A 14613-nucleotide genomic window follows, 5' to 3' on the forward strand; every position below is an offset into this window, starting at 1 on the left:
CTTATTATGGGTAGGGAATGTGTCGACCCACGGAAAGGGAATGTGTCAACCAACTCTGTTATACTGTTGTATTGTACTCTCCCAAGCATTTAGAACAGTGCTCTGCACACAGTAAGTACTCAATTAATACCACTGATTGACTGGATTATATTTAAGAGCTTATTATGTGCCAAGCACTGTACTAGGTACCTAGGTAGATTCAAAACGTTCAGATTGGACACATTCCCTGTCCCCTATGGGGCTCACATTTTAGTAGAGGTAATAGAATTTAATCCCCATTTTACAGTTGAGGAAACTGAAGCACAGAAGTTAAGCGACTTGCCCCAAGTCATATAGCAGAAAAGTAGAAAAGTCAGGATTAGAACCCAAGTCCTCTGATTTCCAGGCCCATTTTCAATAGGCAATGCTGCTTGCCTAAAACATTGTCAGCTCCCTGAGAGGCAGGAAAGCATCTTCTCCTTTTACTGTTCTCTTCCAAATGCCTAGTTCAGGACTCTGCACACACAGCAGGTGCTCCATAAATACCATGGAATGAGTAAATGAATGAAACAAAAGGAAACCCTCCTTTACCCAGTGGGAGGCAAGTGCACGAAATTTGTTATAAGAGGAAGTTGTGCCAGATAAAGTAAGCAGCAGGTTCAAAGAAGGGTTTGGGAAAATCACAGGCCACATGGTCCAAAATGGGTCATTAGAGAAGAAGTCAGGAGGCAGATGGAAAAGTTGGGGATAAAGATAAAAATGATATCCGTGGTAAGTGCTTAGTACAGTGCTCTGCACACAGTAAGCGCTCAATTAAATACGATTGAATGAATTAAGCGCTAGGTTCCAAACACCATACTAAGCCCTAGGGTGGATACAAGATAATCAGTTTGGACACAGTCCATGTCTTCATGGGAGGAAGAACACGAATTTAATTCTCATTTTACATTTGGAGGAACTGAAGCTCAGAGAAGTTGAGTTACTTGCCCAAGTTCACTCAGCAGCCAAATGGAGGAATCAGGATTAAAAACCAGGTCCTCTGACTCAAGGCCTGTGTTCTTTCCCCTAGGCCACGTTGCTTTTCCTGTCAGAGGGCATAGTCTGAAGGGCAAGAGTGTCACATTTCCTCCAGAAATACTGTTGGTACTATGTCACTCTGTGGGGTCAGACAGCATGAGGAGCCAGAGCTCGGCCTGGCATCCGAAGCCTGGTGCTGACCCTGCCCATGCGGTCGGGCAGATCCCCAGGGGGTGTCAGCAGATCAGGGAGGGGCAGGGACAACTCACCCCAGATGGAGGATGCACGATCCAGCCCAGCTCCGCTGTCGCCGTGGTCGAGTCCATCAGCGTTTCTGCAAGAAGAGCGAAGAGTCACAGTCAGGGGATGGGGTGGGGACATGGTGCTGGAGAGATAGGGTGAGGGTCCCTCTCACCCAGACATCACTCCCTGGGCGAAAGAGCAGGGACACAGAGGGCCCTAGGGGAAAGCCCAGCATCGGAGTTCCAGCTCAGCCCACTGGACAGGCCAAATGAGTGTCTGGAGCCCCTAAGCCCAGCCTGTGGCCAGACCCTACCTGATTCCCCCTTTCCCCACAATGCCAGCCTGGTTGAAGGGAGACCCTGCCCATTCAAGCTTGGAGAGCATTGGCTGCTGGCCTGTCTGGCTGCCAGTCAGACAGCTGGTCAGGAAACCATATTTATTTACTGAGCACTTACTATGTGCAGAGCACTGTACTAAGCACTTGGGAGAGTACAAAATAACAATAAATAGACACATTCCCTGCCCACAATGAGCTTACGGTCTAGAGGTGGAGACAGGCATTAATATAAATAAATAAATGACAGTTATGTCCATAAGTGCTGTGGGGCTGGGATGGGGGAGGAATAAAAGGAGCAAGTCAGGGTGATGCAGAGGGGAACGTCTCCATTCTACCCCAAGGACCCCCGGGGTTGTGTCTGTCAACTGCTCCAAACTGTGCCACAGGCCAAGGGACTCCGTCACGTGCCAGCCCAGCTGGGCTTTCCCTCTTGGATTTTCTCTTTTTTTTAAAAAAAAAAAGAAGAAAAATCACAGAATCATTCACAGGAGTCTCCTGCTCCCATGGAGCTGCTGCAGCGGAACAGAGTGGAACAGAGACTCCAGCTGCTTGCAGGGTCCCCGCCCCTGGGGATCCCCACTAGGAAAGGAAAGGGCAATCCTTCCGGGAGAGTCGCTGGCCTGCCTCACCGCAGCTCAGGGCAGCCCTGCCTCAGGACTCCCTGGCTGACCAACAGCTGGGCTGCCTCTGTCTTCACGCCACAGAAATAAAATTGGGGTGGGGCTGGCCAGGAGGCTGGGAGCCCTAGGACCTCGGTCACTCTCACCAAAGATTAAACCAAGAGGGTTTAATAATAATAATTTAATAATAAGAATACCCGTGGTATTTAAGTGCTTACTACGTGCCAGGCACTGTACTATGCACCATGGCAGATACAAGATAATTGGGGGGAACACAGTCCCAGTCTTACCTGGGGCTCACAGTCTTAATCCACATTTTACAGATGAGGAAACTGAAGCACATTACAAGTAAAGTGACTTGCCCAAAGTTACACAGCAGATAAGTAGTGGAACCGGGATTAGAACCCATATCCATAAGGTGGATCCCCTGAGGACTGGAGGAAAGAAGGAAGTCAGAAAAACCATATTCTCCTTCAATACCTTTTCTCCCTCCTAGTGAGATTGTGAGCCCCCATGTGGGACAGGGACTTTGTGACCCACCTTATTGCTTGGCACCTAGAAAGCACTTAAAGACAACAACTATTATTTTTATCGTGTCCAATAAAGGGGAAATGAAGCCTGTCTATTCCAGAGTGCTCACTGATTAAATGTTACACCGAACACAATAATATTAACAATAATAATTTTGGTATTTGTTAAGCACTTACTATATGTCAGGCACTGTACTAAGTGCTGGGATGAATACAAGCAAGCTGGGCTGGGCACAGTACCTGTCCCAGGTGGGTGTCACCATCTCAATCCCCATTTTACAGATGAGGTAACTGAGGGATAGAAAAGTGAGGGGACTTGCCTAAGTCCACACAGCAGACAAGTGGTGGAGTTGGAATTAGAACGTTCTGACTCCCAGGCCCATACCCACAACCACCCATGAACATCCCCTCCCTTCCCCACAGATTTCGTCTTCCCCTCCTGAAACATCTAATCAGGGCCTAAATCCTGATAAATTCCCAACTCAATTTCAGTTCTCAGTCCATGGTCCCTAACACTAGCCCTCCTCCCAGAGCAGTCCAGAACCTTCTAGCTGTATGTCGTTCTCAATTCTCCCTCCTCTATCCCCTTGCTCACGCTGTCCCCTTGGCCGGGCACTCCTTCCCTCCCCATATTAAATTAATCACCGATCAGCTACTTATTTGTTCAATCGATCATATTTATTGAGTTCTTACTGTGTGCAGGGCACCATACTAAGCGCTTGGGAGAGTACGATGCAACAATAAACAGACACATTCCCTGCCCACAACCAGCTTACCCCTCCCCATATCAGATAGCCTCCTTCTCCAAATCAAACTCCTCCCGAAATCTTCCCTCCTCTGACAAGCCTTCCCCGATTGATCTCCCAGCACTTTGAGCCATAGAATTCCAGCAGCCAACTCTCACACAATTGAATGTATTCGTACCCTACCTTTCATGCATGTGTTTTGACCACTTGGGTGATAAATGCATTTATGTTTGTCTCCATTGCTAAAGTGTAAGCTCCATGTGAGCAGGGAATGTGTCACTTCTTTATTCTGAATTTCCCAAGCACCATTACAACGGACTGCATCAAACAGGTGCTCAATAAATGTTACTACTGATGCTATTATGGGCATAACCACCATTCTGAACCTCACTGGAGGTGATGGGAGTCTCCCGGAAAGTGTGTTTTCACTAGAAGACTGCTAGAAATCAATCAGTGACTCAATCAATGATATTTATTGCCAAGCACTGTACTAAGCGTTTGGGGGAGTTCAATATAACAGCGCCGGTAGTCACGTTCCCTGTCCACAACGAGCTTAGAGTCTAGAGGAAATAAGGCTAGACTAGCCTGAGCTCGTTGTGGGCAGGGATTGTCACTCTTTATTGCTCTATTGTACTTTCCCAAGTGCTCAGTACAGTGCTCTGCACACAGTAAGCACTTAATAAATATGAATGAATGAATGAATGAATGAATGAATGAATGAATGAATGAATAAGGGAATGTCTTTCTGACCACATGGACCAGTTCGGATATGAATGCCAGTGTGGAGAAAGAAACAGTCGTGGGCATGGAGTTAGACCTCGCACTACAATGCCGGTTTGCCCTGTCTTTTACAACTATCCCCATGGGATGTCTACCCCACCTGAAGAATCCACTTTTCAGTAGGTTGTCTAGGCCTGACCAGAGACCTGTGGTCTTTATTTCTGAGCCCTGCAGCTCCTCTGGCTGTGAACATCCAGTTTCCCCAAGATGGAAGCAGTGACTGAAGGGTGGGCTCAGCTGGGGTGCAGAGGGCAGTCTCAGGACCGCCACAGCCGCTGAAGCCAGGTAAGAGCGAGGGATGGGGCGGGAGGTGGCATTTGGGCACCACATCCACTCATCGAGGCTTTCTGCTGGGCTCCACAGCCTCTGTCAGTGCCCATTCCCCCGACCCTCCTTTCCCGGGGCATCGCTGGAGAGGGCCCCACCACCCAAAGGTCGATAGCCTGGCACTAGGAAGAATATCCTGGCTTCTGGAGCCCCTGGTGAATTGTAGAGAAACTGAGGCTAGAGCTGAGCTTGGGGACGACTGAGTGCTTTCACCAGCCTGGAGCCCCAGTGGGTGGCTGGGGCTAGTGGGACATAAGCAGCCTTGGCTACCTTCACTACTCTGGCTAGGGCTATGTTTCCCAAACAAGTCCCATCTCCTAGCAAACTCTGGAAGGCAGCGGTGGCCTAATGGATAGAGCATGGGCCTAGGATTCAGAAGGACCTGGGTTCTAATCCCAGCTCTGCCACTTGCCTGCTGTGTGACCTTGGGAAAATCACTTTACTTCTCTGTGCCTCAGTTACCTCCCCTGTAAAATGTGAATTAATGTACGATAGGGACTTTATCCAACCTGATTAGCTTGTATCTACTCCAGCCTTAGTACAGTACCTGGCACATAATAATAAACCTGGTATTTGTTAAGCGCTTACTATGTGCAGAACACTGTACTAAGCGCTGGGGGAGATACAGGGTCATCAGGTTGTCCCACAGTTGAGGCTCACAGTTAATCCCCATTTGACAGATGAGGTCACTGAGGCACAGAGAAGTGAAGTGACTTGCCCACAGTGACACAGCTGCCCAGTGGCAGAGCCGGGAATCGAACTCATGACCTCTGACTCCCAAGCCCGGGCTCTTTCCACTGAGCCATGCTGCTTCTCTTAGTAAACACTTAACAAAAAACATTAAAAAAAACCCAAGGAAAACCCTCTGGATTATCTGGGATGGTATACATTGGACTTTGAGATCCCACTAGTTTAAAGTTGACTGTGAACCTTCCCTGGGCCTTCTCCACCCCCTTGCCGACTCCTTGAGAAGGGAGCTATCTCCTCCTCCTCTTCTTCTTCTTCCTTGTCCTTGTCACCTGCGCTCAGAGGGAGTGATCTCTCACAGTTGGGACTCTGAGGGACAAGTACTAGCAGACAGGATTGGGCTAGCCTGAGCTCAGGCCTGGGAAGGGGATGTTAAGAAAAAGGAGTGGGTAGGCCTGGGTCAAGGGGAGTGGGTGCTCGGAGGATGGAGTGGGTGGGCCTGGGTGATATGTGGCAGAAGGTGGGCACCATCCCCATGTGCAAACCCTAAGTCCCTTCCCCATTCCTACCAAGTCTGTCCCCGAACTGACCCCGCACCATGAAGCATCCTTGCCCAATCCTCCTTTGGCCTCTCAGCTGGCAAAGTCCACCCCAACCAGGCTGCTGAGCCTGCCCCAAATTCCAGGAATGATCACACACTCAACACTGAACCCAGGAACAGGACAAAAAAGGGAAATGGGGATTCATTTGTAGCTTGCACTTTTTTTTTTCCCATATTTGTTAAGTGCTTGCAATGTGCCAGACACCACACTAAGCCCTGGGGTAGATACCGGCTAATCGTGAGGTACACGGTCCATTTCCCACGTGGGGCTCGTAGTCTTAATCCCCACTTTACCGATTAAGGAACTGAGGACAGGGAAGTGAAGTGACTTTGCCCACACAGGACACACAGCAGACAAGTGTCAGGGACCAGATTAGAACCCAGGTCTCTCTGACTCCCAGGCCCTAGCTCTATCCACTAGCCCACACCGCTACTAGTGGTGGTCACGTCTGCTCCGTGGCAGGGGTGGAGTCTGCCCTTGGGCTTGGGGAGGCCGCCTGGATGTTCACCATGGAAGACCAGCGCTTCCCACGCTGAGGGAGTCAGGGTGGGAGCTGAAGCTTGCCATCTCGAGGATGAGGGAAGACCCCTGTAGCAGAGACACAAGAGGAATAGCAGTAGCTGGGAAGCAGGGTGACCTAATAGATAAAGCCTGGGACTGGGAGCCAGAGGACCTGAGTTCTATTTAATAACGTTGGTATATGTGAAGCGCTTACTATGTGCCCAACACTGTTCTAAGCGCTGAGGGAGTTACAGGGTAATCAGGTTGTCCCATGTGAGGCTCACAGTCTCATTTTACAGATGAGGTGACTGAGGCCCAGAGAAGCAAAGTGACTTGCCCACAGTCACCCAGCTGACAAGTGGCAGAGCCGGGATTCAAACCCATGACCTCTGACTCCCAAGCCCGTGCTCTTTCCACTGAGCTACACTGCTTCTCCAGAATTTAATGCAGAAGCAGCATAGCATAGTGGATAGAGCGTGGGCCTGGGAGTCAGAAGGTCATGGGTTCTAATCCCACCTCTGCTGCTTGTCTGACGTATGGCCTTGGACAAGCTACTTAACATGTCTGCGCCTCAGTTACCTCGTCTGTAAAATGGGGATTAAGATTGTGAGCCCCTTGTGGGACAGGGACTGTGTCCAACCCGTTTTGCTGGTATCCACCTCAGCGCTTAGTACAATGCCTGGCACATAGTAAGTGCTTAATGAAATACCGTTATTATTAAATTCATCTACTTGCTGATGGTTCTGTCCAGACAGCCGCGGTAAGGGTCTTGCACGGGCAGGCGGTTGCGTGCTCTGCATCGGTATCAGTGGCCCCACGCATAACTGTTCCACATGTCATTTTTTGTGGAATGGAGTCACAGCTCACGAGGTGTGAGAGAAATCTTGGCCTGGGATGGGTCTCCTCTTCCACCCTGAGGTCCTGGGGGTCTAGTTCAGCCCATTGTCTGGACCAGCCTGTTGTTGGGTAGGGATTGTCTCTATTTGTTACCAAACTGTACTTTCCAAGCGCTTAGTACAGTGCTCTCCACACAGTAACTGCTCAATAAATATTATTATTATTAATTCCAGCTCCACCACTTATCTGCTGTGTGATCTTGGGCAAGACACTTCACTTCTCTGTGCCTCAGTCTTCTCAAGTCTAAAATGGGGATTCAACATGTGGTCTCCCTCGTACGTGACTGTGAGTCCCAGGTGGGAAAGGGACTATGTCCCACCTTGATGAATTTGTATCTCAGAGTTTAGAAGAGTGAAACAGCATGGCCTACGGGATAGAACTCTGGCCTGGGAGTCAAAAGGACCTGGGTTCTAATTCTGGCTCTGCCACTTGTTTATGTGACCTGGGGCAAGTCACTTCACTTCTGTTGTCTCAGTTACCTCATCTGTAAAATGGAGATTAAGACTGTGAGCCTAATGTGGAACATGAATTATGTCCAATCTGATTACCTTGTATCTATCCCAGTGCTTAGAACAGTGCATGGCATATAGAAAGCGGTTAACAAATAACATAAAAACGCCGTGCTCGTCACAGATTAATCGCATAACAAATAGCGTTTTTTAAAAAACGGATGGGGTGGGGTGCCTGGAGGAGTGGCTGTGAGTCGGAGCCTCTCCTGGTGTCGCTGAGATCCTCTTCCCCGTGGTGGCACTGGGTATGGGGAGGGGGTGCTGCTCTGCACGCTGAGCACAGCCCTGAGTCCTCTCTCAGAGGGTCAGGTCCTGCCATGACCCTGGCCACTTCAGACCAGGTGGCCATCAGGACCCAAGGGTCTCCGCTGATATCTGCAGGGCATGGATTCACCTCTCCCAGGGCTTGGAGATCCAGCCAGGGCATCCAGAAGCCGTGTGGCCAAATGGATAGAGCTGGCCTGGAAATCAGAGGACCTGGGTTCTAATCCCTGCTCTACCACTTGTCTGCTGTGTGATAGTGAGCAAGTCATTCACTTCTCTGTACCTCAGTTACCTCATCTGGAAAATGGGGATTAAGACTGTGAGTCCCACGTGGGACACGGACTGCGTCCAACTGGATTAACCTGTATCTACCCCAGCACTTAATACAGTGCCTGGCACATAGTCCGCACTTAAATACCATTCCTCTAGATTGTATGCTAGTTGTGGGCAGGGAACGTGTCTACCGACTCTGTTATATTGTACTTTCCCAAGCATCTAGTACAGTGTTCTGTGCATTGTAACCGTTCAATAAGTACCATTAATTGATTGGAGCCTGGAGGAGGGCCATATCAGTAGTAGTTAAGGTATTTGGTAAGCACTTACTGTGGGCATCACCCTTTACAAAGTACTGGGAAAGAAATCCTTGGATGAAGTACAGACATGGTTCTTGAACTAAAAAGGACTCACAATCTAAGCATATCCAGACCCCAAGCAGGTTCCAGGATCGTTCTGGCCCAGGCCGGCAAGGACCCTGCGGTTGTATCTCCAATCAATCAGTGGTATTTACTGAGCACTTACTGTGTATAGCAGACTGTAATAAGCACTCTCTGGGGAGAAGCGGAGGAGTTTAGCATGAAGATTGGACCATTGGGTGGAAAGTTCTGTAGTGACTGGGCTGGTTGCCCAATTTCCTGCTCCACTGTAATAATAATAAAAATAATAATAATTCTGGTATTTAAGCACTTACTACGTGCCAGGCACTGTACTAGAAGAAGCACAGAGAAGCAGCGTGGATCAGTGGAAAGAGCACAGGCTTGAGAGTCATAGGACGTGGGTTCTAATCCCAGCTCTGCCACTTGTCTGCTGTTTGACCTTGGGCAAGCCACTTAACTTCTCTGTGCCTCACTTCCCTCATCTGTAAAATGGGATGAAGAATGTCAGCCTCACGTAGGACAACCTGATTACCTTGTATCTAACCCAGTGCTTAGAACAGTGTTTGGCACATAGTAAGTGCTTAACAAATAATAATATAATAATAATAATGTTGGTATTTGTTAAGCGCTACGTGCAGAGCACTGTTCTAAGCGCTGGAGTACATAAAGGGTAATCAGGTTGTCCCACATGAGGCTCACGGTCTTAATCCTCATTTTACAGATGAGGGAAATACCATTATTATTATTATTATTAATTATTATTACTAAGCACTGGGATGGATATAAGTGAAGAGAGTCGGACACAGCCCCTGTTCCACATGGGGCTCACAGTCTCAATCCCCATTTTACAGATGAGGTAACTGAGGGAGAGAAAAGTGAAGTGCCTTGCCCAAGGACACACAGGACACAAGTGTCGGAGCCAGGATTAGAACCCATGACCACTACCTGTGGGTCCCGAGCACTGGGCCTGGGGCCACGGAGGGTCACAGCTGTGAGGTCTGCCCTGGGCACACACATTTCGGATCACTTCCGAGCCTGCTAGCGCCCTGCTCACTGCTGAGGTGCTGACTCTGAACCCGGGACAAACGTAAGGAGCCCAGTTTCCTCCCCAGGTGCCGGGCTGCGGGTGGGCCTGGAGTTCCCACGAGTCCTTACCCCCCACACCCCTAGTTCTATGGGTGTTCCCAAGTTCCCACCACAAGGTTTATCACTAAATAAAGGGCCTTCCTCTGACCGCTTCGCACAGGAGCTAGATTTGCCTGAAACTTTCCAGGAGAGTCCAATTCTGAGATGAGATGTCCTGGAAAGAAAATCTCCAGCCCCAAAGCCAAACCAACTTCCAAAACCCCAGTCCAGTTCCCAAACAAAGCCTCAATCCAGGTCCCAAAGCCTCAGATCAGTTCATAACTCTCAATCCAGTTCATAACTCCTTATTCAGTTCATAAAGTCCCAGACCAGTTCATAACTCCCAACCCAGTTGCCAAAGCCCCAGCCCAGTTGCCAAAACCTCAGACCAGTTCATAACTCTCAGTGCAGTTCATAAAGCCCCAGACCAGTTGCCAAAGCCCCGGACAAGTTCACAAAGCCTCAGCTGTATTCCGAGACCTGCTAGAGAGGCTGAACTTGAACCCTGTACAGAGCTCCCGGGCCTGGCCGTGGTCATGCTGCAAGTTAACGGCTGTGTGCGCGGCCGCCCTCACTAACTCCCCTCACTTGCAACTCATTTCCTTTTGAGCCCAACTCCCCTCCCTGGATCTCAGGGCCAGTGGGAGCTATTCGGAAAGTTGGAGGAAAATCCACTTGGCTGATTTTGAGCTGAGTAAGCAAAAATAACTATATATAAATATATATACACACGCTGAACTTCTCTCACTTAAAAGGATCCAGATTTTTCTTGCTGGAAATAACAAATGAACTTGAAAAATGTTTTTCATCATCATCATCATTATCGTCCACAATAAATATTTCCTGAGAGTCCCATGTGGACAGAGTACCTGACCAATCGCTTTCTGGCATTTGAAAATAAGAAAGTCGACAGCCATACGTTCCTATTGGAGACAGACCACGCTGCTCAGATGGAAACTTCTAAGCAGGAGCACATGGACAGTTCTAGTCTCCCCTTTGGTCCTACGGTTGTGCTAGGAATAGCTCTCTGTCCCCACCCTCTTTCCTTTGGCAAGGTCTCCAAGTTAATAGAGCATGGGAGTCTGAAGGACCTGGGCTTTAATCCCTGCTTCGCCACTTGTTTGCTGTGCGACCTTGGGCAAGTCATTTAACTTGTCTGTGCTTCAGTTACCTCCTCTGTAAAACGGCGATTAGGACTGTGAGCTCCAAATGAGATATAGACTGTGTCCAACCTGATGAGCTTGTAACTGTCCCAGTTCTCCATACAATGACTGGCTCACAGTAAACAAATACTATAAAACAAAAAAAGAGGGAGAAAATGGTTTTGTGCTGTTCCTTCCTAACTTTCCTTCCTTCCAAGCCTCCTCATGGAAGAAGATACCAGGTCAACCCTTCTCCATTGTCTCCCCAGACATTATTATTATTATGGTGTTTCTTAAGCACTTACTATGTGTCAAGCACTGTTCTAAGTGCTGGGGTAAGATATCAGTTAATCAGGACAGAGTCTTTGTCCCACATGGGGCTCTCAGTCTAAGTAGGAGGGAGAACAGTCATCTAATACCCATTTTACGGTTGAGGAAATTGAGGCACAGAGAAGTGAAGTGACTTGCCCAAGATCAAACTGCAAGCAATTGTCAGAGTTCGGACTAGAATCCAGGTCCTCTGACTCCCAGGCCTGCGCTCTTTCCATCAGCCATGTTGCTTCTGGATAAGATCAGGTCTGCACGGGTCCCTCTGGGTGCTGTGACACTGGAAGGGGGAAATCTTAAGAGGAAGCTGACAGGTGGGCTTCATGTTTGGGGCCACCAGTGATGCATAAATAAATAAATAAATGGTGGTATTTGTTAAGCGCTTACTATGTGCAAAGCACTGTTCTAAGCGCTGGGGAATACAAGGTCATCAGGTTGTCCCACGTGGGGCTCACAGTTTTCATCCCCATTTTACAGATGAGGGAACTGAGGCACAGAGAAGTTAAGTGACTTGCTCAAAGTCACACAGCTGGCAAGCGGCGGAGCCGGGATTAGAACCCACGACCTCTGACTCCCAAGCCCGGGCTCTTTCCACTGAGCCACGCTGCTTCTCATAATAATAATGATACTTTTGGTATTTGTTAAGTGCTTACTATGTGCCAAGCACTGTTCTAAGCGCTGCATAGATACAAGGTAATCAGGTTGTCCCACGTGGAGCTCACCGTTTTAATCCCCATTTTCCAGATGAGGTGACTGAGGCACAGAGAAGTTAAGTAGCTTGCCCAAGTCCACACAGCAAACAAGTGGCAGATCCGGGATTAGTACCCACGACCTCTGACTCCCAAGCCTGTGCTCTTTCCACTGAGCCACGCTGCTTCTCTGCACGACTGCTTATTCTGCCGGTGCCACTGCAGGCATTGCTGCTGTCGGGAGCACAGCTCTCCCCACCTCATTACCTTCCTCAAATGGCTTGGAGAACAGCACAAGGAAGCTGCTCTGTTGGCATATCTAGGAGAGACCCCTCCTCCCCCAATCAGGGAGTGGGCAGAAGGGAGTCTCCCCCACCTCCCCCGAGAGGGCCAACACGTGGCGAGAGTTGAGCTGAGAGAGAGTGAAAAGGAGTCACTGGAACTCTCGGGAGCTCCAGCTGTAACGTGAGCATCGACTCAACACCTTCCCTCTCTTTTTGAGACACAATCTAGGATATCAAATACAAACGGAATTACCAACCATTAATTTAGATTTGAAATGAACACATTACCACTTTGCTTGCACTCTTCCTGGGCTTGATTTATTTGCCATTTGACCTGAGCCTTTTCTCGGTTCATACAAACAGAGGACAGAGTTTTGGTTCAACAGCACTTTGGCTTGGTGCTGGTTTGCAAAGACCTGATATTCTGCCATCCAGGAGGAGAAAGCAGAGTCCGGGCTTGGTCCTGTGTGGCCATCTCACAGGACTGCCACTCCCTGCCAAGGATTCTGCAGCCCCGGCCCCGGCTGAGGGCCCTGGTGGGGCTGAAAACCAAGCAACTAGGTTCCAATAGGAGAAAAGGGAAGAGGTGCTCAGCCCCAAACTTCTCCCAGAGGCGGGCAGCAGTACCCCCACAGCTCCAAGAGGCTGGCAGGGTGAACCAGGCTGTTCCCGGAAACTGCCAGCAAAACCCAAATTGCCCACAGGGGATGGCAGGGGGGCCCATGGTGCTTCGACAGAACAGGGGTCTGGGAGTCAGAAGGGCATGGGTTCCAATCTCAGCTCTGCCACTTGTCTGCTGTGTGACCTTGTGCAAGGCACTTCACTTCTCTGTGCCTCAGTGACCTTATCTGCAAAAAGGGGATGGAGACTGTGAGCCCCACATGGGACAGGAACTGTGTCCAACCTGATTAGTTCGTATCCACCCCAGCACTTAGTAATGTTGGCATTTGTTAAGCGCTTACTATGTGCAGAGCACTGTTCTAAGCACTGGGGTAGACACAGGGAAATCAGGTTGTCCCACGTGAGGCTCACAGTTAATCCCCATTTTACAGATGAGGTAACTGAGGCACAGAGAAGTGAAGTGACTTGCCCACAGTCACACAGCTGACAAGTGGCAGAGCCGGGAAGCCAACACATGAACTCTGACTCCCAAGCCCGGGCTCTTTCCACTGAGCCACACTGCTTCTCTAATGAGATGGCTCAGAAGCTGCCCAACCTTGGAAGCTCCCGGAGCTTGGTGGTAATTCAGGCAACTGGGACCTGAAGAAGACTTCACTTCTGGGGATTCAATACCTAATCTCTCTCCCCATTAGACTGTAAGCACTGTAGGGGAGAGGTTCTATGTTCCACCTCATTATCACATTTATCCCAGTGCTTAGCGCCTAGTAAGTGCTTAACAAATACTATTATCGCTATTATTTTTATTATTATTGTTGCTGTTTCCAGTTCAGCCTTAGGAGAGGGAATGCAGTTGAATGAGGCTGAATTCCAGGAGGGAGGGACAGAGGAGAGTTGCCCAGGCCAGGGCAGCTTGGATTAACCCAGAGGGTGGACGAGTCTGTGCTAGACCACAGCCCACACTTTCTGGCTCTCAGAGCTCCTGACATAGGCGCGGTTCATTAAAGTGACAGATTTACACAAAAACGGATCTGCAGCCGGATGGTCCCGGGGCCCGCCGTTGGACGAGGGAGGCGAGCAGCAACATGAACAAAGGCTCCGCTCCTGCCGGCGCTCCCCTCGCTACCCGACACACCTCCGTCTCCGGGGAGGAGAGAAATGCCCTCCTTCCTGCTTGGATCATCTCCAGCACTGCCCAGCTTCTCTTGCAGACAGAAAATCAATCAATTGTATTTACTGAAGACTTACTATGGGCAGAGCACTGAACTAAGCACTTGGGAGACTATAACATTATGATAATAATAATGATAATAATGGTATTTGTTAAGTGCTTACTAGGTGCCAAGCACTGTACTAAGCTCTGGGGTAGATACAAGGTAATCAGGTTGTCCCACGTGAGGCTCACAGTATTAATCCCCATTTTACAGAAGAGGTAACTGAGGCACAGGAAGTTAAATGACTTGTCCAAGGCCATACAGCAGACGAGTGGCACAGACGGGATTAAAAACCATGTCCTCTGACTCCCAAGCCCGTGTTCTTTCCACTAAGTCACACTGCTTGAGTTGGCGGACACATTTCCTGCCCATAGTGACCTTACAGTCTAGAGGAACATCTTTCCGTGCCCAATAGAGAGAGGGGGATGGGGGGCAGGAAGGTTTACCGCATGTAAAGAATCGTTTCCGGGTGGTGGAGCGGAAGGTCTCCCAGGGGGTCCACTGGGCACCTCAAAAGACAAC

At 49.3% G+C, this 14613-nt stretch overlaps 1 protein-coding gene across 2 annotated transcripts in view; it reads right to left on the minus strand.

The window, feature by feature from the left end:
- EPHB2 (EPH receptor B2) overlaps window positions 1-14613 on the minus strand; it is a 295337-nt gene that overhangs the window by 187902 nt on the left and 92822 nt on the right. For both annotated transcript variants that reach the window (XM_029066358.2, XM_029066357.2), the window contains exon 2: window positions 1266-1330. In XM_029066358.2, coding sequence (XP_028922191.1) covers window positions 1266-1330 — 65 coding nt within the window. The remainder of the gene's footprint in view (window positions 1-1265; window positions 1331-14613) is intronic.

The sequence above is a fragment of the Ornithorhynchus anatinus genome, chromosome 5 (assembly GCF_004115215.2).
Source record: "Ornithorhynchus anatinus isolate Pmale09 chromosome 5, mOrnAna1.pri.v4, whole genome shotgun sequence".
Taxonomy (NCBI): Eukaryota; Metazoa; Chordata; class Mammalia; order Monotremata; family Ornithorhynchidae; genus Ornithorhynchus; species Ornithorhynchus anatinus.